Below are 24003 nucleotides of genomic sequence, written 5' to 3' on the forward strand. Positions count from 1 at the left end.
TCTTTTCTGTAAGTCCATCAGTTTCATAATTAAATACGATCTCCAACATGTGTTTACCTATGTCCTTTTGCCGGGTACATTTAAAATGGGCAGGACAACAGACCTTGAGGACCAGAGTTGTCTATCTCAATCCTTCTGACTGGATATGAGCTAATAATGAAAAAAAAGTGGACCCAAAACAACAGGAGCTTTGGAGACATTTCCAATATTTGCCAAGTGCTTGTATGCAAATTTGCATGAAGTAAAGGGTGGACCTTTGGGGATAATGCAATGTTGGTGTTCATAAGGACATAAAGTTTATTTTCTTAACCCTACAGTCCCTACTGTAGGGTTAAGAAACAGTGCCTTGCAAAATTACAGGTCCTTCTCAAAATATTAGCATATTGTGATAAAGTTCATTATTTTCCATAATGTAATGATGAAAATTTAACATTCATATATTTTAGATTCATTGCACACTAACTGAAATATTTCAGGTCTTTTATTGTCTTAATACAGATGATTTTGGCATACAGCTCATGAAAACCCAAAATTCCTATCTCACAAAATTAGCATATCATTAAAAGGGTCTCTAAACGAGCTATGAAACTAATCATCTGAATCAACGAGTTAACTCTAAACACCTGCAAAAGATTCCTGAGGCCTTTAAAACTCCCAGCCTGGTTCATCACTCAAAGCCCCAATCATGGGTAAGACTGCCGACCTGACTGCTGTCCAGAAGGCCACTATTGACACCCTCAAGCAAGAGGGTAAGACACAGAAAGAAATTTCTGAACGAATAGGCTGTTCCCAGAGTGCTGTATCAAGGCACCTCAGTGGGAAGTCTGTGGGAAGGAAAAAGTGTGGCAGAAAACGCTGAACAACGAGAAGAGGTGACCGGATCCTGAGGAAGATTGTGGAGAAGGGCCGATTCCAGACCTTGGGGGACCTGCGGAAGCAGTGGACTGAGTCTGGAGTAGAAACATCCAGAGCCACCGTGCACAGGCGTGTGCAGGAAATGGGCTACAGGTGCCGCATTCCCCAGGTCAAGCCACTTTTGAACCAGAAACAGCAGCAGAAGCGCCTGACCTGGGCTACAGAGAAGCAGCACTGGAATGTTGCTCAGTGGTCCAAAGTACTTTTTTCGGATGAAAGGAAATTCTGCATGTCATTCGGAAATCAAGGTGCCAGAGTCTGGAGGAAGACTGGGGAGAAGGAAATGCCAAAATGCCAGAAGTCCAGTGTCAAGTACCCACAGTCAGTGATGGTCTGGGGTGCCGTGTCAGCTGCTGGTGTTGGTCCACTGTGTTTTATCAAGGGCAGGGTCAATGCAGCTAGCTATCAGGAGATTTTGGAGCACTTCATGCTTCCATCTGCTGAAAAGCTTTATGGAGATGAAGATTTCATTTTTCAGCACGACCTGGCACCTGCTCACAGTGCCAAAACCACTGGTAAATGGTTTGCTGGCCATGGTATCACTGTGCTCAATTGGCCTGCCAACTCTCCTGACCTGAACCCCATAGAGAATCTGTGGGATATTGTGAAGAGAACGTTGAGAGACTCAAGACCCAACACTCTGGATGAGCTAAAGGCCGCTATCGAAGCATCCTGGGCCTCCATAAGACCTCAGCAGTGCCACAGGCTGATTGCCTCCATGCCACGCCGCATTGAAGCAGTCATTTCTGCAAAAGGATTCCCGACCAAGTATTGAGTGCATAACTGTACATGATTATTTGAAGGTTGACGTTTTTTGTATTAAAAACACTTTTCTTTTATTGGTCGGATGAAATATGCTAATTTTGTGAGATAGGAATTTTGGATTTTCATGAGCTGTATGCCAAAATCATCCGTATTAAGACAATAAAAGACCTGAAATATTTCAGTTAGTGTGCAATGAATCTAAAATATAGGAATGTTAAATTTTCATCATTACATTATGGAAAATAATGAACTTTATCACAATATGCTAATATTTTGAGAAGGACCTGTAGAAACTATTTCAAATTCTACCAACTTTGAATCCTTCTGTATGATTAAATTGAATTGACAAAATATTCATGTAAATAAATAGATTTTTTTAATAAAGTGCCTTGAGATGTAATTTTGGTGCTATATAGTTAAACTAAACTGAAATAAAACTGCATTGAAGCATTGAAAAATTTGACTTTATTTTTGCTAAACAGTTCAAGCTCAGTCAGAATGTTCTTTGGATGGATAGTGTGATGAAAGAACAATATTGCCTTTTTTTTTGCACATACTTTCAGTTAGATTTAGATGTGGACTTTAACAGCCTCGTTCTAACACACAAATATGCTTATTCCATTGTAGCTCTGGCTGAGTCTTTAATGTTCTATTTCCACTGAAAGGTCATATCTTTGCAGCTGTATTTAGGTCCATCCAGACAATACTTACTAAATTTATGGCCTTTGATGGCAGCTGGTTTGCACTGATTTGTATTTAGGGGTTTGAGGTTAAAGGAGACTGAACACAAATTAATGCCACAATTTTCTGATTTTGATTGGTAAAAAGAGTGAAAACTCTGTTGAATTTCCCTTTTTCTTTACTACTACATGGTACTTTTTGTTGGTTTGGTGTCCTGCAGCACACCTGAATCAAAGGACTGAATTGTCTTCCCATGCATTCAAGTTCTACAGAGTCCTGCTAATGACCTAATCATGTGATTGAGGTGTGTTGACAAAGAGACATATCTAAAAGTTGCAGGACACTGGCCCCTGAAGACTGGAGTTAACATCCAGTTCACATAAAATAGAAAAAATACATTGATTATTCTACTGTGAACTGTGAAAAGGCAATTATTAATCCAAAGGCCAATAAGTACTGACTGATTGTTTCAGTGAAGTACTAAAATAAACCTATAGCAATGACAATGCTAATAATCTCCCTATAATGATTTATCCATCATCTAGGTCTACAATAGAGATCAAGGAAAAACGGAATAATTTAACTGGAAAGTGATGCGGCTCTGTAAACAATGAACAGAAGCCATACAATTTTAAATTTTATCAGTGTTTGTGTATACATCTCCAACATATCTCATATACTAATTATTAGAGATGTCATCAAATTGGTTTATGACAATTTTGAATGATTATTATTGGAGCCACTAACCTAACTACTCAAAATTAAAGCTGTTGTGTCTAAGGCTTGCAAAACTGTAGTATAGGATGTCCACGCGATTGTTTTTTTGAAGAGACATTTATTTTTTTCTCTAACAGTGTAAGTGTTTTTTTTCCCTCACAATGATGTTTGCAGTTGAAAGAGAGACTGAACTGGTTGCTGAAGCTCCTTGTCTGTGTGTATAATTTGATTGAATGCCTGTTGCTTAGATAATTGTCCATGTAGTGGAGAAATTTTACATTAAATGTTACAACATTTAAAGTGAAATGCAAATTTCATGAAGCAGGAGAACAACTTCTGTAAGATTTGCCCATACACATTCAACTGGAATAGCAAGGTATATGTCTATAAATTATACATTAACATGTTATATCAAAACAGAGAGTAAATATGTTAACATTAGCCTGGCACGTCAGCAAATTGCTCTGCATTCAGCATAATCATCAGGATCACGACACAAGGTTATTCAAGACTTCAGTTGTATGTGGTGATATTTTTAAAATCAAACGTTAAATCTATGCATGTTTTAGGTCACATGTTGTTAGAACATTACAGTAGTTTTCTTAACCTAGGTAACCCTATTTTGTAGCAGCACATTGAGGCTTAACTGCAGAAACTGTGGTAGTTGTTTCCGGGAACAAATGGAAGAAGAGACCCCAAGGAAAAATTGATAAATGAGTCACAGGTACTATAATCACAATGCTAATGGTGAAAATGTAATACTGGTTAAATGAAGTGTGTAACCTGGAAAATCAGAGGTAAGTATTTCTTGGAATAAGAGGTTTACCCTCTGCTTTTACAGCATGTCAAGTACACCAGAGGAGGGGAAGTGAAAGAAAGCAGAGAATTGTGTTATACCAGCATTGATGTGGTGTGTAAATACTTTTTTGGACAAAATAACTTGCCTGTGTGTAAAACATTTCAAATGATTTTCATTCCTTTAAGGACCATCAAAGGCTGTTTCTGTCTGTCTGCAAATACGTTTTTGTCAAATACATTATTGTCAATGGCCAGTGAAAGAATTCATTTCATTTTATGCTTGACTAATCAATTAGGCAAGTGAGTAAACAAGCGAGTAACTACAGCCATAGTGTAAAAGCAAAGAACGAAAAGCTGAAAGGCAATGTTGTTGGGGGACAGCAAAGCTTTTCAACAATTATCTTGAGTCATAGCCTAGTCAAGAAAAAGTGTGAAGTCATTTGCTCTGAGAAAGCTTCATTAGAAAAAAGGGTAATCCTGTCATTGACATCCAGAATCTAGATGTAGTCCTTTGGCAGAAACATGTTCTTTAAAAATATTTAAAAAAAAAAAACATGTGACATCCAAGCAGAAAAATAATGAAACTAAACAAACAAAATCATAAGTTAAATGGCAAAATCCCAGGAATGTATAGTTTGACAATAACTGTATTTTATCTGTTGTTCCATGCATCTATGACAAAGCAAACATTGCATACCAGAAGAGATTACTGTCTAGTTTTACATACAAGTACCCATCTAAAAACAAGAAGTAAGGTGTTACATGCCAAAGAGTTATTCTGTAATTATTTATGCATAGTGAAAGTAGTGTGAGTCATACCTCGCATTCTCGGGAGCCTGAGATGGTGTAGGTGCATGGTCCAGTCCCATTGACTAGCACATCCATGGCCTCAGAGTTGTTGGGCTTGTAGTCCACATAGTACTCCTGCAGAGGGGAGCTAAGGGTGCGCTCCGTCTCTCGGGGTTTCTTGTGACGCTTGCGTGCTGCTGCTGAGTGCTCCTGGAGCTGTTTGACGCTGTTAGGGTAGCGCTTCCAGGACACATAGATTACCAACAGGATCATTGCAACAGACAGAAACAGGGCAACGCTTCCAGCCACAATCTTATGGAAAGACACAGGCTCCAAGTCTTGCTCTGGAGGAAGCGCAACAGGTGGGGTAACTGCTATTGATGTAGGACCCCAAAGGGATCCCTCAGCTCTCTTTCCAGAGTTAGTTGGTATGACCAGAACAGATGGGATATGCTCTGTTTGCAAAGGGACACTGGATAGGTTTGGAGTAATGCTTATTGTAAGGGTTGTCCCTTGGTTTGATTGACAAACCCCAAAGGCTTCAACCGCATCCATCACTTTCTCTCCCTGAGCCTTCTTGGGGGATGCACAAATCATTGTAGTCTCTTTTGCCCCTCTAAAGTTTCTCAGCCAAGCCACAAGTGGACAGATGGCAGGGCTACAGTCCCAAACATTTCCTGCTAAACTAATCATGGTCAGTGAGATCCAAGCGTCAACAACCTCCTGAGAAACATTAGTCAGCTTATTGGAGTCCAGATTGAGAGTCTGCAGGTTTGGTAAGCATTGGTAAACTATGGGATCTACTTCTGTCAATTCATTCCCTGAAAGATCCAGTTTCTGGACAGAGGCCCAGGTCCAAGTCAGGCCCTGGCTCATCGACCGAATGCGATTCCACTGCAGGTAAAGAGCACGTAGATTGTAGAGTCGAGGAAAATGGGAAAAATTTATCTTGGAGAACTGATTGTGCTCCAAATGTAACTCAGTGAGTTTGACGAGGCCAGAAAGTGCATTCCGAGTAATACTCCGCAGGCGATTGTAACCAAGATCAACAAATTCAAGATTTCTGCAATCTTGAAACAGACGCATTGGCAGAGTTTTTAGTGAATTAGATCGTATGTGAAGGCTGAGAAGTTTCCGTAAACCTTGGAATTGACCAGTTTGCAATGCTTGTAGTTTATTGTATGACAAGTCCAAATTACGCAAATTAGGGACAGGGTGAAATGTTGTATTGTGGAGCAATGTGATCTTGTTGGAACTTAAAATCAGTTCTTTAAGCCTGCGGACCCCCTGGAACGCCATTGCATCCACAGAGGCAATGTAATTATGGTCCAAGTAGAGCCAGATAAGGTGGTTGAGGCCAACAAACTGGCCTGCACGAAGGCTGGAGAGGCTGTTGTACCGCAACGACAGGCCCTCACAGCCTCCTGAGAGGTTTTTGGGGACATCACGAAAGGCGCTTGACTCACAGTAGACAATTTTTCCATCACAGCGACAACTCTTTGGGCAGTGGCGCTCACTCAGAGATGGATTTGCCGCCAGCCACACCTGCATCAGTAGTTGGAACAATAGCCAGCGACGCTGCAGAGCAGAGCCTAAAAAGATCATTTAAAACAAAAAGGAAAGAAAGGTAAGCAAATATAATAAATGTTCACTTTCCAATACTTTGTTGGATTTAAAAAAAAGGATTTTATAGACAGGATACTTTGCATTCAAGTGTTCTTTATTTAGAAATTCACTTGATGGCAAGTGAAGTGGATACAATGATGTAATCTCGATTGTATCCCAAATGAGACTTCCATAAACATGAAGACAAGACAAGCTACCCATAAATAAAAATATCTAAAATATTAGAATATAAGCCAAGAATCTTTCCTTGCACATTTGGAATATGCAAGGAACCTCTATGACTTTAGAGAAACATGAAATTAAAATGTAATATCAACAAAGAAAGGTGAATTTTGTAAGTGAACTAATTCATAAATAACAAGTGAAGAAATTCAACAAAACAAATGTTGGGACCCACAGCCATGGATACAATGTGAAAGGCCACTACAGACTTTACTGGAACTTTCAAAATAAATTGCATTAACCTACTTCCGGCACAGCCAGGAAATGGGGTAACTACGGACTTCCCATGATGTCACGTATTCCAATAAAAGCACCGCTCTTGCTACATCCTGCCTCTTCCACACGGCCTCCAGAGGGAACGGTTGGGGGGACAGCACGCTAATGTCTCTTTGCTGGCAAACAGACATAACTCTTCAACTAGATCCAAGGGTGTCATATGATCAACAATCATATGCAGAAAGTTAAGTACAGATGAATTGCTGTCTGTGTATCTGGTATATTCATTCATAAAAAGGGGTAATTAAGGTATAAGCCCAGCTTGACTTTCTCTCTGAGCCCTACAGAAGCAAACCGCGTTCCAGAGAGTTCCCTGCAGAGACGCTGTCTGTATGAAGCAGAGTGGAGCAGTTTCCCAGTCTGAAAGGAGGACAACAGAGGCCGCATCCCGTGGTAACGTGCAGTGTGGTCAGTGGACAGAACGGGCCGCCCAGCCACTGCTCCAGAGGTTAGCTGGAAGCTAACCCTTTGTTCACAGAGCTTTCTTCAAACTTCATCGTTGCCCGGACAACTCCTCAGCATGGTTCATACGAGGTTAGGTTTGGGTAGAGTAATAGAGAGATATTTAGAATGAAATTATCTAAACGTGTTTCATTTTATGAAGTTTAGTTTTGTTTGTGTTGAACTCTGCTATCTTGGTGCTAGCAGGCTATCTGCTCAGCACGTGCTCAGTTTGTGTTCTGTCTTTGTGTGTTTTTAAAGTTAAGACAAACTTTATTTAAAGGGGTGATTTTAACACAGAAGATTGGCCATAACGCGCCGTCCGCGCTTATGCATTTTAACCCTTTTATTAACGGTATTTTAAAGGTGTGTGTCTGATTCTGGCGCTAAGCTATCGGCTTCTTTGTTAGCTTTAACTGCTAACGGCTTAGGACACGTGCTTGCCTGCTAAAGAATATTTACCCAGAAAGGTTGTTAGTTTTCAAGCTAGTAAATAATAGTTCACTAAACATTATTTTACTAACTCTGATAACTAAGTAAACACCATTAAGCCCCATTTCTCCAGAAAGATTTGTCTCTTTTCCAAAATATTTCCTTAAATATTTTACCATTTCCTTTAATAATATTTCTTTAAATATAATTTTAATAAATAAAGGCAGCTAATGAGACAGTTGAGAATTAGTCATCCAGAAGGTTGGTTTTATTCAGCAGATCATTCTTTAAAATATTATTTTATTAAAATCATATTTTATCTGATCTTGCATCGTGAATGGTTGTCTAAACGTTTGCCGACTATTGCCTAAGTTGGTTCCAAGACTAACTTAACTTCACTTCCAGATTCTTCAAGATAATCCTTGGTTCTCAAACATGAATAACATTGCATAGAAATGTCGAATCACTCTTTTGGTCATGATTTCAATCATCTTTAATCAACTTGTATATATTGTACATAACCCATTAGTCTTCGTTATTCTTTAATTCTGCTTGGTAGTTTAGTTGGATTGTTTTAGCATAGTAAAGAGTTTGTTAATTGAAATATGTTTGACTTTGAGTTTACTTATTTTTGTTAATAAATTCTTGTATTTTAAGAAATTGTGTGAATTCATTCCATATATGTGCAGAGTTTATGCTGTTCAATAATGTCAGAGCTTGGCTCACACCTTTCTATTTTGTCCTAATACCATCGCCTTACTGGGCTGGTATTCACAGGATAACCCTTAACAGACCAAAATATTATTTGATAAAATATTAATATTAAATAATATTCTCAGATTCATAATCAACAACAACACAACAAAAAGGAGGAAGAAGAATCACCATGAAACAATAAGCCTCTGAACAGCAGGGAGTCCATTATTTCAGCTCAAGAGCGAAACAGGTCAAACAGCACTTCAAATGCAGGCTGTGTAAATACACCCCCTAGACAATCCAATAAATATTACCAGAGTATAAGGTCCAAAGTATGTAGAATATACCAAATGCCTCTATTAGTGATTAGGAACTGATTAGGTCTCTTAACATCAAATTTGAGGTGGAGATACCTGGGGAGGTGGTGTAGAACAGCAGGGCTAAAACCATATTAACCAACAAAACTCCTCATAAAAAATACTTTCACTGTTGTTGTTTTTAAAAATAAAATCATGGTAGAAATTATTGGGTTAGAATTTGCTAATAAATAAATAAAAATGTTGTTTTCATCTCAACATGAAAACTGATTTCTAAAAACTACAACTGCCTAATAAAAATATATAGTGTAAAATATGTGTAAGCACAAATATTCACTACATTCCATTTTCAACTCTAAGGAGAACCAGCTAGTTTAGGCCAGAAGTGTCAAGAAATATCAACAAGAAATAAAATAACTTTAAATGAAGCCCACCTACATCAGTTTTGACTTTGCCATCATCTTAAACTTAAAGATCAATCAAGAAGGTTTTTTTGGTTTGATAAAACAAAATGCAAGCTATTTTTTTTCCCCCATATGACTGGATTAATACCAAAGACTGCACAAAACAGACAAATAAAACTTCTCCACCATCAACCATGGTGGTGGCAGTGTGAATCTGGAGATGTTTCTCAGCAGCATGCCTTGGGCAGCCTTAACCTTAATTTAAAAAAATAAAACATAGTCAAATCCTGGAGGGTTATCTGACTCAGTCTCAATATGAAATATTAGTTGGAACGAGATTTATTTTCTACTAAGACAACCCCAAGGACTTAACAAAAGTTACACAGAAATGGTAAGTCAGTAATTTTCTATACCGCGTCTTCCATAGTGGATAGGAAGCTGGTGCCTATCTCCAGTCTACGGACAATATACAGGTCGCCATCACAGGGCAACACACAAACAACCAAGCACACACTCAATCACACATCTAAGGGCAATTTAGAGAGACCAATTAACCCAACAGGCATGTATTTGGGAGGAAGCCGGGGCACCTGGAGAGAATGCACAGGGGAGAACATGTAAACAGAAAGACGCCCAGGCAGAAGTCGAACCCAGGACCTTCTTGCTGCAAGGCAACAGTGCTACCAACAGCCCCACAGGTTAGCTGAATATGAGATGTTGAAAGACCATTATGATTTAAAATTAAGCCCTACAAGAATACAAAACTTAATCTATACAGTTACTTATATTTAACCTAATTGTATATACCTTATATGTATCTTATATTTAATAAAGAATATACGTCATATTAAAATGTATAATAATATAATGTAGCCCCTTAATAAATAATTAACACATAAATACAACTCAAACTTCAGTGCCATCTTGCAGTATACAGTTACCTTTATAGCCATCCCTGTTTCCAAGCCAAACATTGTTAAGTAGACATTTTGTCATAATGTAGGAGCTGGTAGTGGTTAAAGTAATTGGAACAATAATTGTAATTGCTTAAATATACATAAGACAGTTTCAGGAGAAAAAGTTACTAAGCAGTATTGCTAGTAAGGTTTAATTTCCAGGGATAGATTCCTTCTAAAAAGGCTATTTGCTGTCCTGCATTATCAGGCTCAGAGTTTATCACAGTGAGAACACCAGAATTCATAAGAAAAATTATGAAAGAAGCCATGAATTAACAAATGTGCAAATGTATAAGTAAATGCAATTTAAGATCTAGAAAATGTCTAAAAAATAAACATAAGACTTTTGTTTTACTTTTTAGGAACATGTTGAAATATCTTGAAATTTAATTAAATTTAATTTTCCTTAATGTATTATAATCCCTCCAATTGTGATACTTTAGCTTAGCTTCACCAGAATGCATCAGCCTAACCTCACAGACTAATTCTGACTTTCTTTTTAGGGGCCTCTAGAATGTAGAAAAAGACAGCACACAAACACACTCTCTTGCTGAATCACACGCTCAGACAAATACACAAAACTATCTTTCAGGTAGTTGTTTGATGTTGCAGAGAGGTGTTGTGAAATTCTATTCCTCTGGGGTTATAGTAATGTTTTTGGATCAGTGGAAAGCAAAAAGTAACGATTCAGACTGAATCTCTTCTGCTTTGGTTTGGTTAAACATGAAATGACTGGAGTCTAAATTGAAACGCCTCCAGGACTGTAGACATGACTATCACTTCCTTCATGCTGATTTTTCCTGTGCTGAGTAAATCTTACTCTCCATGACTGATCTGCTTCTGCAACTGGAGCAGTGATTGCTTTTGGAAAGTCTAAATCCAAATATGGTTAAAGATATGACTCTGGAAAGTTTATGCTGCTCTGATTGTCAGGCTGTATTCACTGCACATGACACAATCAAAACAGTGAATGCCATGCACCATTTGGTGAAAGGTGTTTATAGTAAAAGAAGTTATCATTATCAAGAAAACAACGTTTGTATACTACTGATTTTAATCCAATAAAGTACATTAATCTACTCAGAAAGGTCCTGTCCTTTAACATAGATAACTAGTAAGAGGAAATAAAAGGCACTGCTAAAATATTACCAAGATGACTGACCTGCTACAATTGAAAAGTATACTGTTTAGCATATGCCTTTAATAATTGGTAGGTTCTCCTTTAGGATGAATATTTGCATCAGTGCACCGTGGCATGGAGGCATGGAGGCTTCTTTGACAGCCTGTTGTGCTGTCAAAGAAGCCCAGGTTGCTTTAATAACCTTTATCTAGTCTCCACTGTTGGGTGTAGTGTCTCTCATCTTTGTTTTAAACAATACCCTTCAGACTTACTCTGGGCTTTAGGTCAGTCCGGTTTGTTGGCCAATCAATCAGAGTGACACCCTGGTTATTAAGTCAAATAATGGTACGTTAGGCATTGCGGGCAGTTGGGTAGAGTATTGTTTTGTTTTTTTTAAATCCAAAAATAGCCCCAGTACTCTATTAGGATTATGCAACATATCTCAGATTCATATATTTAATAAGTACTTTAACACAAGATCCTGTGTTTCCATGATTTTGTGTTGCACACTGATCCCAAATTATTGTTTGCTTTAATAATTGTTTGGGTAAGCTGGTGTAAATGTGTTCCTTTATTAAGACCAGCTAGATTTTACACTGTGGTTGCTGCACCTGCAGATACCAAAGAAGGCTTTAGGATTCCTGGTTTGATAAAGTACCATCAAGCGCACTCTTCTTACAAATTCTGCAATTTAACAAAACTGTAGGGATAATGAACACAAGCAGCTTGTGAAGATATAGTGTTTGCACCGGGGCATGACAAATTTGGAGCCTGAAATTCAAGTGTGTGAATTACATTTATTACACTATGACCGTGACAGTGAAACTGATGAAGAAACCAGGAAATATGGACTGAGGGTGTTCATCATTTTTAAGTTTAGTTGTAGGATTAGTTTTAAGATTAATTCAATATTTAAGACTTGAAAGATAAATCCAGCACCCTAAGACTTATAAAGGGCAGGAAACTGCAATGCAAATTTTAGTTCCCTGTTAGGTTGGGGTTGGGAGAAAGGGAAGGCATAATCACAAAGGGAAAATGGCAACAAGATGCAGTGCTTTGCAAAGTACTGAGAGCTATTCACATTACAACCACCACCAAACTTTAATGGATTCCATTAGGATTTTAAATAAAAGACAAACACAAAGCAGCATAAATTTATGAAGTGTGAGGCTGACAATACATGTTCATGAATTTTTATTTCTCTTACAAATAATCTGAAAAGTGTGGTGTGCATATGTTTTTAGTTCCTTTTACTCTGAACCCCTATGAATAAATTAAATGCAACCAGCTGCCTTCAGAAGTAAACAGCTCACCTGTGTATAATTTAATCTTAGTATGAACCAGCTGTTCTGTGAAGGCTTCAGAGGTTTGTTATAGAACATTAGTGAACAAACAGCGTCATGGAGAATGAACACACCAGACAGGATACGAGGAGAAGGTTAAGAGGAATGGCAGGGGCAGCATCATGCTGTGGGGATAATACACATTCTCCAATTTTTTTTATGAATTACAAAACAGACAAGTGTGGTATGCAAACAGGTGAAGTTTATATTAGTTTGATGATTTTTAAGGGTAAATGGTTAGATTTTTTTTTTAGTAAAACATTTTCAAAATCCTGTGCTAGGTGCTGCTTTGTGTTTAATGTTGATCGATCAAATTTCTCTTAGTCTATCACATTAATTCCTCATAAAATCCATTGAGGTTTTTGGTTGTAATGTGACAAAATGTGAAAAAGTTTAGGGTTGAAAATTTTGGCAAGGCATAAAAACAATGATTTCTGGCAAAGCGGTAACTTTGTTCGATAGCACTCCTTTTTCTTAGCTTTGAGTGAGTCGTTTTCATTTAAAACACTCCCCTTTACCGAGCAACTAATGATCTGTCATTAAGATACATTGATTTCCCCTGAAATAGATAGTATTAGGGGAGGCTCAGCCTATGTCTGTTTCTCAAGGCAATATCATCAAGTATGAAATGTATTACCATGATCAGACTGAGATAAGATTCATACACCGAGATAGAAATTCTCCATCTTTTAATTAGATTACAATATGTTGACAGGTAATACCCTGAGTCCGTCTTCTCATTAAACTGAATGTGCCATATGTTTCGTATGATGAGGAACCTCACTTCAAACATGGAAATCTGCAGACTATGGGAACATTTCTAATGCTGTCAAGGCATAACTTTGATTTTGTGGAATCTCAATAATCTTCCTGGGATTTGTCAGATGTAAGTACCTGACATAGTGTGGCTGAGAGGCATACAGCATATGGCATCTAACATAGCCACTTAGTTCACTGCCAAGCATCTGCTGATCCCATATGGGGATTGTATGTGTATTTGTCTGTGTCTTGCAGTGTGATTGAAAGAGAAACACTTAACGTTTGTTTTCAGAAGAATTTTTCATCATCCCTTACAGATGGAGGGAACTGTAGAGCTGCACAGATAATTTGCACTGGCTATTGATTATACCAACAGCTCCATCCATCATATTTCTTAATTCTGGATCTGACAATTGTGCTACTTTAACATACAGACCATAAAAATTGAAAGATGGGGATCACAAGATTGGTGAAAGTAGCCAATTTATTTTTGTCTACATGTGTAATGCATAACAAAAACTGAGCGAAGACAATGTAAAAAAAGTGATGTAGATGAATGTCTGTGCCTAATTTTCCATGCGCATTTAAATAATTAGAAGCAAAAACATGTTCAAAAGTGGGATTTTGTTTTTTGTATTTTCATTTCTATTGCTTTTTATTTTTCTAAGGTGAACGTGTACTTAGAAAGGTGTCTTTTAAATAAATTTTATTATTAAGACTATTATTATTAGTAGTAGTAACATCTGTGGACTGTTTCTGCTAAACATGAATGCAAATTTTTGTCTTTGACTTGCATCCCAGAAGGATGCGCAAACAACACTCTAGTTCTTCCATTTGCAAAATATGCTTGCTCTATTACAAGTGACTCCTGGATCATCTACACATTGAGGCTGGCTTGCAAAACACCCTTTTGCCTCTGACTGACACTGCATGTGGTTTAATGAGACATCTATGAGCTAATGCCTCTGTAGGCCATCTTCTTTCCTGCTCCTTCCTCTAATCTTATTCACAAAGCAGCACAAGTCGCCCTCCTAGGTGTCACTCAAAGGGTTTGTGTCTCTATTACCTCCCAGCTGAGGTCCTTTTCATCATTACTGCTTTTTTGGTCCTATTTCATTTGATAGTACTGCAAAGGAATTTCTCCTTCTGTCTACCACACATTAAATGTAGCATGCCCTTGAACCCTGCAGCCATCAGGATGTTTTTGTAACACAAAATCTATTAATGTGCATGTATTCAAAGCCATCTTCAACATCTCTTTGCAACTTTTGTTGATTCCCATTTGAAGTCTTAATCTACAGTGTCGGGCAAAGCCTTTTCATTTTGTGACCTCCAATTCAATGTATTGTATTGGGACAGCATAGGGTAGCAGTTAACTGTAAAGTGAAAACAAAATTACAGTTTTTAAAGTTTTTCACAAATAAAAATCTGAATGCTGAGTGCATTTGTATACAACCCCCTTTACTCTGATACTCTTAAATAAAATCTATTGCAACCAACTGTCTACCTGTGTTGAATTGAATTTGACTAATCTGATTAAAACAATGTGTGGATGAAAAGTGAAAGGTAAAAAGACATTTCCTTGAAAATTTCTGTTCAATTCTAAATGTGTTTGAAAGGTTGTTATGGTTGATGAAATGGGCTTGTTGGACCATTTGTTTGCTACTAAACCTCCCAGTGTCATCTGCTACTATATACCCCAGGATGGTCTGCAGCCACAACTCCCAGCAAGAATTGCAGCTGATAGGAAGGGGCGTCGCAGCTCTGATGTCACAGTGGGCTATATAAGGACACGTGAGACGCCTTTGCTTTTCTCCCGCTGGAAACCAAGACGTGGTTACCATGCAACAGAGGCACATCATTCTGGAGAAGAAACCACACGTCGGTTTTCATTAATTCTCCTCACTGGCCAAACTCATGAGAAGCTCAGCGACTTCATAAGAAATTTCCTGGGATAAGAAGACTAGTAAACTTAACTTTACCGATCGAAGGCGTGGATTTAACACGTAACCCAAGAAAAACACACGGAGGTTTTCCAAGGAGACGAAATTTTCCTCTTTGTTTTTTTTGTTCCAGTCGACTGCTGATGTTCTGTCATATTTTCCCCTTTTGCCAAAGGAGGAAGGCCGGCTGTCTTTGAGTTTGTTACGGACGCGCAACAAACTCCCCCCTCTCCCGCTGCTCCAGAGAAGACGACACCAAGAAATCCCGTTTTGTTTTATCTCTATTAGAAATAGCTTGGGCAGAATAAAGAAGGATTTTAGGGCGAATTGCCACTTACAGTCCAATGTGTTTTAAGTTGTATGTGCATGCAATGTCTTATTGCAACTTTGATTGCTGTTGGACTCTGAAAGCCGCTGCGCTTTGAAGCTGTTCATTTCTCACTGTGTTTGAACACCTGAGCGCAGAGTCAGGTGAATTTAAAGTTGGACTGCTAGAACCTCATGGTGGAATACTCAATATTCCATTGTCTTCACTCTTCGTGTTTTTCCACTGGTTGCCACCTAAAAGTTTTATGACCCTTTGTGTTTCACTGAGCTCCAACTTTGGGGGTTTTATGACTGCAGCCTGGTGGAGGCCGCTCCCAAAGGTTTGCTCACTACCATATTTTCCCTTGTTTTTGACATAACTTCTGGTTTGACTTTCATACACACACTCAATGTTGTTTTATCTTGTTTAGTTAGTTATTTTACCCCTTTTGTGTAGAATTTTTTGCATGCTTGATTAGGTGAAGATTATTTAATCAGAATAGCGAGGTGTATCAGAGCTATTGATTTAATAAATATTCATGAAGATAAAGAGAAAGCATTTATGTTTATTTTGAGAACAAGTGATTTGTGTGTCAAAATAAGGTCAAAGTTCCCCCACCTTCGGTGAAGTGGTTGATTAAACAGTGACATCTAGTAATAGTTATCAATTACTACTAAGAATTTAATAATTGTAATTATCAAGGGCCTTGAGCCATAATTACAACACCAGAGGACATCTCTGATTTCGATTCGTAAGTAATGATTTTTGGTTAATAAATTTATTTATTTCCAAATTATGATTTTAAATTATAATTCTTGATATATATTAATTAATCAATAATCATAATTCTTACAGGCTAATCAAGCCTGATTTTCAAGGTCATCATTAAGGCTACATTTTGACTTGACTGGAGTGCTATAAAATCTATTTTTTAACATATTTTTTCTGGGCTTAATAAAGATATGGACTGAGCAACCTTTAATAGGCATTAAAAGATTTTGATGGTGATCCAGTGTTTGGAAAGACTTTCCCCACAGTAAAACAAAAGTGGAAGCATCATGCTGTGGGATTGCCTTTCTTCAGCAGGGATTATTAAAGCTGGTTAGAGATAACTGGAAGGTGCATGGAGCTAAATACAGGAAAATCTTGGAAGAAAACATGTTAGAGGCTGCAAAAGACTTAAGACTGGGTTGAAGATTCACAAGCCTAGACATACAACCAGTTACTATGGAATGGCTTATACCGAAGCAAGAGTCAACATCTAAATCCAATTTAGAATCTGTGCAAAGGTTTGAAAATGTGCATTTATAGAAGCTCTTCATCTGACTGAACTTGAACTATTTTGAAAGGATCATGGTCAAACATTTCAGTGTCTAGAAGTGTAAAGATTGAGATTGTGGAGAGGTTATCTAAAACACACAGGGCATGCTGTAATTCCAGAAAAAGGTGGCGAGATGCCAAGGCACACCACATTTTTCCGATTGTAATTTTGTGTCACTTAACACATATGAACTACAGTACTTTGTATTGGTCTATTCCATAAAATGGCAATGAAATTCATTTTAGTTTTTGTAACATAAATTCAAGACGTATACATTTTTTTTCTGAGGGCAATGTACAGCTTCCCCTCTTGCTTTTGTTAAATCCAATTTTCATGTTCAACATTTTTGAAATTATGTTGATCAACATTATATTTTTCTCTTTAGGTTTCTGCAGTTACTTCTCCTAATCCAATGCTGAATGGGCATAGGTAATTAAAATATTAAGTTTGTCTAAAGGCATGTGTGCGATGCTTTGTTATAAAGCAGACAGCCCTGGTGTCCTCAGCAGCAGAAGATGGCTATTTCTGCCTCTCAACCTTAACACATAGAAAGAGTAAGTGCACTTTACTGCTGACCTAAAATAAAACCAAATGCAGCTTAATAACTTGGCAAATGGACTCACTAACTGGTGCACTTTGAGCGCACATGAGTGGCTCATTGCTATTTGCTCACTGCCATTGACAAAACTGCTACCAGCTTCAGTCTTGACTGCAGAGGCTGGACAGCAGCCTAAAACATAAGGAATGTTGTCCCCAAATCAGCCTAAGCCAACTCTGTAGTCTCCAATTATCTGTGGGACCATACCAAAGCCAGCCAAGCTAGAACCATAATAACAAAACCTAGAAAATACTGTTTAATTTTGTTGCTTCCTTTTGCATCTTAGTCTTGTTAGGTGGAACTGCACAGTAGGTATTATGATCAGGATGATTGTACATAAATATGCACACGTCTTATTGCTGCCAAAGTTAATCTAATAATAAAACTTTTATACAGCAACAACATAGCATTAATGTCACCTCAAGTGACTTCAGACTCCGTTACTAATGATTGTAACACACCACACTGCCGTTGTTCTGCAAAAATAAAACAAATGTGTAAAGAAGAGGAAGAAGCTTTTTAACCCTAGGAAGTAACATGTATTAAGGAGCATCTTTAAATGAACTCATAAAGCAGGGTTTATACCAATTGTGTAATCAAACAGCTGTGTTCCAATTACCTGAATTTTGTAACTATAGTAATCTCTATCTCAATCTGCTGTTCAGAGCCTAAATTAGGGAAGCATCTGTGGTTTCTCCATGGTTACCTGGTTACTAACATGCTTTTACAGTTCAGTCCAAACCTGTTTTGATGAGGAGGACCAGGAAAACACACTCATGGCTTTGCATCAACCAGGATTGAATTACACATAAATTCTTAATGACTTTAATTGATTTATTTTCTTTCAATATATACACATGGGTTAGGGAATTAAAGTGTTATATATGTCACAACTACAGAACCACTACTTGGCCAACCATAGGACACATGCAGTGTACTGATTTTCAAAACAATTTAAGCCTGCAGTATCACCTCAAAGCAAAAAATGCTGCTATGAGCAGGAAGATCAGAGCTTGGGTTAGCTACAACATCGTTGATAAAGGATAATTTGCAAAAAGACGTAAGTCTACATCTGAGCAGTAATTTATTAGATATTTTTTCTATCACATATGCATATACATAAACTTTATATTTAATTTTCTTTTTGTTCTTGTTTTCACACATGGAGCAAAGGATTTACTTATCACACTGTGTTTTAAAGAATGTGTAAGCATTTTAAATAATTCAGTCCAGGTTTGGCCTGTCTATGTACTTTCATATTTGTCTAGATTTAAGGTTGTCCTGATGCCAAAAAAGACTTAAAATTGATTTTCTTGTTTTCACCAAGAGAAAAGAGGCTTCATGTATCTCAAACTATGTTTTAAAGAATCTCAGTGCAGAATAATCCAGTTTATATCTGACCAAACGATGAAAGATGATAAAATATTATAGATTCCTTGAACAACAGGCAAGAAGCCCTTTAGTTTAGCACCAATCTTCTGCAGCTTCCACCAGCTTTGGTACACAGCCATGTTTTCTTTCAGTGCACAACACAAAAGGCGCCCAATTTTCATTGACTAAAGACGCAAGAGAAAATTCTGTGGGGAGGTGACATAGGTTTTTTATAATTTTTTCTAGTGGTTTTGCCACCTATTAGCATAGAGCCGTAAGATTGCCGTAAGAAAAAACAACATCTGAGTAAACATTACTGTAGCAAATTAGTCAATACAAGTGATCTAAAAAAAACGTATTATTCCTGTCTTCCTACTTTCAAAGAAAAATGACAAAAAGGCCACTAGTGCTGCAAAAGAAAAAAGAAAAAAAAACAATGTTCTCAGTCTCTATTCAAGAGAAGTTATATGATCGATGTCCGAAGGAAAACTGTTTGAGTAAATATTTCAATGCAACCCTCCACTGGCCTTTTTAATGGTCACATACTCTTTGAAATCAAATTGCTAACATAAATATTGGCCTACATAGGGAAACTTTGGTTGTTCAGATATATAAAAACAGAGTTAAAAACTAGCACTGGAGTGGTTTGACTTGTCGACCTAAACCTTAATGAAATAGAATTATAAATGCTGCATCATTTGGTTACGTTTTTAAGTTCCTCACAAGCACTTGATTTTTTTTTTTTTTCAAATGTAAACAAAGGGTAGTGACATTGCCCTCAAAGGGCTTGTTGATCTCCTCTGTGCACCTGCTTCACCTGACATTTATAGAGTGCTGCCTGTGTGATGATAGAAGGCCAGCAGAAAGCCATCTGTTGATACTACTGAGGTACTCTGTACATGTAAACAAGCCAGTGTCTCTATGTCCAGTGCAGAATAGTAAGGGGCTCATTGGTTCTATAACTACAAACATATTGTGTTTAGATGCTTAAAGTTTGCATGAAATGTCACTTGCATGTAAATTCATCTCTGAGCTCTCTACTCTCTCCACTTTAACGTTCTCCTCCTGTGAGCCACATCTCTGACATGGTCGATGAAACATAAGTGCATTGCATGCTGTTAATGAATAGGCTCACAATCAGCTATTCTGGCAGAAAAATGAAGACTAAAACATCATGCAATCATCGAATACTTATGAGCAAATGCACAACAGTGTGTTGCATTGAAAGTTTGGGTTTTAAGTTGAAGATTTTAATGTTTGTGAGCCACAGTTACACTCACTCCACATCATATATGCCAGAATTTCCAGTATACACACACCAGCCACTTTATCTATTCAATAACTTGTTAACACAAACAGCTCATCAGCCAGTCAACTGGCAGGAACTCAATGTATTGAGACATCTAGATATGGTAAAGGCAACTTGCTGAAGATCAAACTGAGCATCATGAAATGGTCAGGCCATCTTTATCACTTAAAAATGGATCAAAATCTTTGAAGAATATCCCTGACTCCTTGGTGAACCACAAACAACTCAGGCAGTACATAATGCAAAATGGGGTCCAACCCAGAATTAGCTAGGCGTACCAAATAACAGGGCTGGTAAAAACTTATACACACATCACCTTGGGAGTTTTATTTGGTGGATGTTGATCTTGACAACCAAAATGCAAAAAAATGTTATAGCCCTACTTAATCCTTGACCCCAAGCATATCAAATGTAACTACAGCAAGCTTTAAGCATTATACTTGATGTCATTCTTGTGTTTGGTGTGTTTCAGATATTACTGCACCACCACATAATGGCCTAACATAGTTGCAATCACACTTTGGGTCCTTTTTGTGCCAATGAGTACATTTCTAGAAAACATGTGGTGTTTATGATGAACGTTTCAGAAAGAATAAATGTCAAATTATTTTGGAAAATCAAACTCTATATTTTCTTGTTATTTGCCAGCAAAAAAGAAAGGAACTGTAAAATGTAACAGTTTTTAGCACTACTCTGTAAGTCAATAGTGCTAAAAACTGTTCGACTTTGCAAGGTCTTTCTGCATAAGGTTTGCATGTTCCCCTTGTGCATGCTTCCTCCCGTCATCCAAAGATATGTGGGAGGCTAGTTGTTCACTCTAAACTGCCATGGTCATTTTGCTCCATTGCTTTGCAGTTTTGATAGTTTTATACAAGGGGAGGTTGGCATGTATGAAATAATCAAACAAAATTTGGTTATGTGCATCCAACAAATAAAATCTATCAACATGAGGTTGCTTATAGCTGTTTGGGTTTGAGCAGATGTTTAACTCCTGCTCTGGAAGATAACACCTGATTTTGGCAGGAGTTTGCTTCAAAATAAACTCCTGTCTGAATTTATTTCGAAGCATGTTAAAACTGTATCATGTATTTGTGTTTGTACTTTAAAAAAACGTTAAATTAAAATAAAAGTTTAATTTGTCTAACAGATATCATGGATGGTAATTAGTATTTAAATTAACAAAATTAAGCATGATGGGCATATTAAGACAGCAGCAAAGATCTTCCAACACAATCATTGGTATGTGTGGAATATAAAGTGACCTGCATTAGTGGGATACATATGGCACTTTGGTTGCATCAAGAACAGAAGATTTAGAAAAAACAAATGTAACGCTAGTTTAAATTACATGTGCAATTGGAGAGTTTTCTTTTACTATTTACTTCCGTAAATAATGAAAATACAACAAACTATGACGAACAATAAACTGATTTACATGGTACAAATGGTACATTTACAGTTATGAATTAGGAGTAAGAAGGGATGAAATGACAATGTGTGGGTAAACAATTAGCCTATAAGAAGGTGTTGCCCTTTGGTGGAGTGTTGACCTGTCCAAAGTGTACTCCATTTCTTGCTTAATGACTGTTGGAGTTCCCCCATAAACCTGGTGAAGAATATGAGGGTATATCATTTGGATGGGTAAATGCATAAAAGAAACATGTGGGTAGGACACCAAAACAAGCTCAAGCCCAGGGACCCATACCCTCTTAAATCTGCCCATATGTGAATGTATTACAGTCCTTATGGCCTGTAGTGTACCGGTATGTACAGCTCATATTGACGTGGTGCAGTAACTTGGATCTATATATCATGCTCTTTTACAATTAATGGTACAGCTCCACTATTCGAGCAACTGGTTAGGCCTGAAAACGATAAAATCATGCAAAGAAAATGTAAAAAATTGCTTAACAAAGTGGGAAATTTCCGAATTTTCAGCAGAACCTTTTAGATGTGGGGATCATGAGTGTGACACGGTGTGGCCCATGGGTAAGTAATTGTGCGCACGCGTGTGGGTAACAGAAGAGGCAAATGGTTAATACTAATTAGAAGTGAGAATAAGGTTGGGTAGGGTTGATACAGTCACATAATAGCCCGTTTCATAGCTGCAGAAGACACACAAACCCTCTCTCACACACACACACACACACACACTCATACGCATGCTTTACAATTTTTAGGAGTCTGCTGATAGCAGGTGCAGAACACGACGGGGTTTGCTGAATGAAAAATCAATCTGATGGAGCAAGTCCTGCACGAACGGTGTTGCTCTCAGACCCACACAGCTTTGTGTGAGGCAGGACACCAAGATCTGTGCGACGCGCCTACCAACAGGACAATAAATGAATATGCAAAGGCACGCTTTATAAAGTTGACTGGCTTCCAAAATGCGCCGCGCATTTGCATTCCGATCCATATCAATCAGTGCATCCTTGCACTCGAACTAGTCGGAAAAAAAACAAAGGGCTGTTATTTGATTAAAGCAAGCAGGCGAATTGGCTGTTTGTATATTTTATAGGCGGAAGTTTTAATTCCAACAATTGAAAATTTAAAACGAGTTTTTTAATAAAGCGAAGGACAGAGAAATGAAGATCGAAAAAAAACACATTGCAGCTCTGCGACTAACTGGCCACATTCCAGAAGCTTTTCCAGTCACTTCCATACAAAATAATAATAAAAAAAATGCAGTACGGTGCAGCTGAAGTGACATTTTTGACGCAATCATCTGGTTTTCTTCAGGTTCTACTAAGGAAGAGAAGACAAAATCTGATCTGCATTATGAGTACAGCCACCTACCTTCAACAAACATATTAAAAGACACAAACTTACCCATATCCGCGTATCTGTTTTAGCTCCAGCCTATAGGTTTTAATGGCTCATTGTGCGTGACATCCGAGTCCGCATGATGCGCTCTCCACAGCACACACAGGTACCGTCCCAATCCACCGGTCGGCTTTCCGCTCTGTCCGCGCAGCCGCCGACTCCAAAACGCACCTGCCCTTTTTCACTCTCCCGGACCTGCGATGCCTTATCCTGTTCAGTTCTGCAACTACACCCGTCCGAACGAACCGGAGCGAATGTCATTTACTTCCCGACTCCAGATTAAAAGGGTGCAAAATCCGGCTTCAGAACTCTCTATCCATGTCTCGGAAGCAAAGCAAATGATCAGTTTCTTTTTCTCTCTTTCTTGAAGTAACAGTCAAAAAGAGCACTGCAGCTGGCGCAGACGGTAACAATGTCACATCCAAGTAAGTCATGTCAGGCTTACATGCGCACGGAAATTCCGCGAAAATCCCGTCTGGAATTTCACAGAAGCGCTGGCGTGATATAAAAAAGCAAGCCGTTATTTCCCATAAATGTTTCTGGTAAAATACCTTTTTCGTCTGTGTTCTGCGCGGCACACTGAAAGAAAGTAAGCAGCAGGTTTATTCCCAAGTGAGTGTGAAGCGCTGTCAGCGAGTCCCTTAGGAAAGTCATCCAAACATCCCTCTTTTATTATTATTATTTTTTTTTGGCTCAATCGTTCCCTTTGCTCTCACTGCTGCTAGGTTTGAAATGCAGCATGACGCTGCCGTTAATCACGTCTGCATGTCAAAGCAACTTTGACAGGCAGAAGCGGAATGCCCTCTTCTGGTGAAACTGCGATCAGGGATCTAGTGCGAAGGATTCATCACGCACTAAACGTAAGGGCGGTACGGTCATGGCAAAGAACCCTCACCCAATTTCTTAAGGATTTTGTTTACAGCGCCATTATACCATGATATCTCAAAGCAGCATAGGTTGTAAGACAATATTATTAGTTTTTTATCTTCTCCCTTTTTTATTTTTTTGTGTGTGTGCAGTAGCAATTCTTATTGAATGCCCTGTATCTTTGGACTAGACATGCAAATACTCAAG

At 38.0% G+C, this 24003-nt stretch overlaps 1 protein-coding gene across 1 annotated transcript in view; it reads right to left on the reverse strand.

The window, feature by feature from the left end:
• Nucleotides 1-23744, reverse strand: part of LOC124872837 (leucine-rich repeat transmembrane neuronal protein 4) — a 187593-nt gene extending 163849 nt beyond the window's left edge. The window contains exons 1-2 of the mRNA XM_047373230.1: nt 22936-23744; nt 4696-6257 (exon numbers count right to left, since the gene is read on the reverse strand). Coding sequence (XP_047229186.1) covers nt 4696-6257; nt 22936-22939 — 1566 coding nt within the window. The 5' untranslated portion in view covers nt 22940-23744. The remainder of the gene's footprint in view (nt 1-4695; nt 6258-22935) is intronic.
• Between the last annotated feature and the right edge of the window lie 259 nt (nt 23745-24003).

This window comes from Girardinichthys multiradiatus, chromosome 8 (genome assembly GCF_021462225.1).
Source record: "Girardinichthys multiradiatus isolate DD_20200921_A chromosome 8, DD_fGirMul_XY1, whole genome shotgun sequence".
NCBI lineage: Eukaryota > Metazoa > Chordata > Actinopteri > Cyprinodontiformes > Goodeidae > Girardinichthys > Girardinichthys multiradiatus.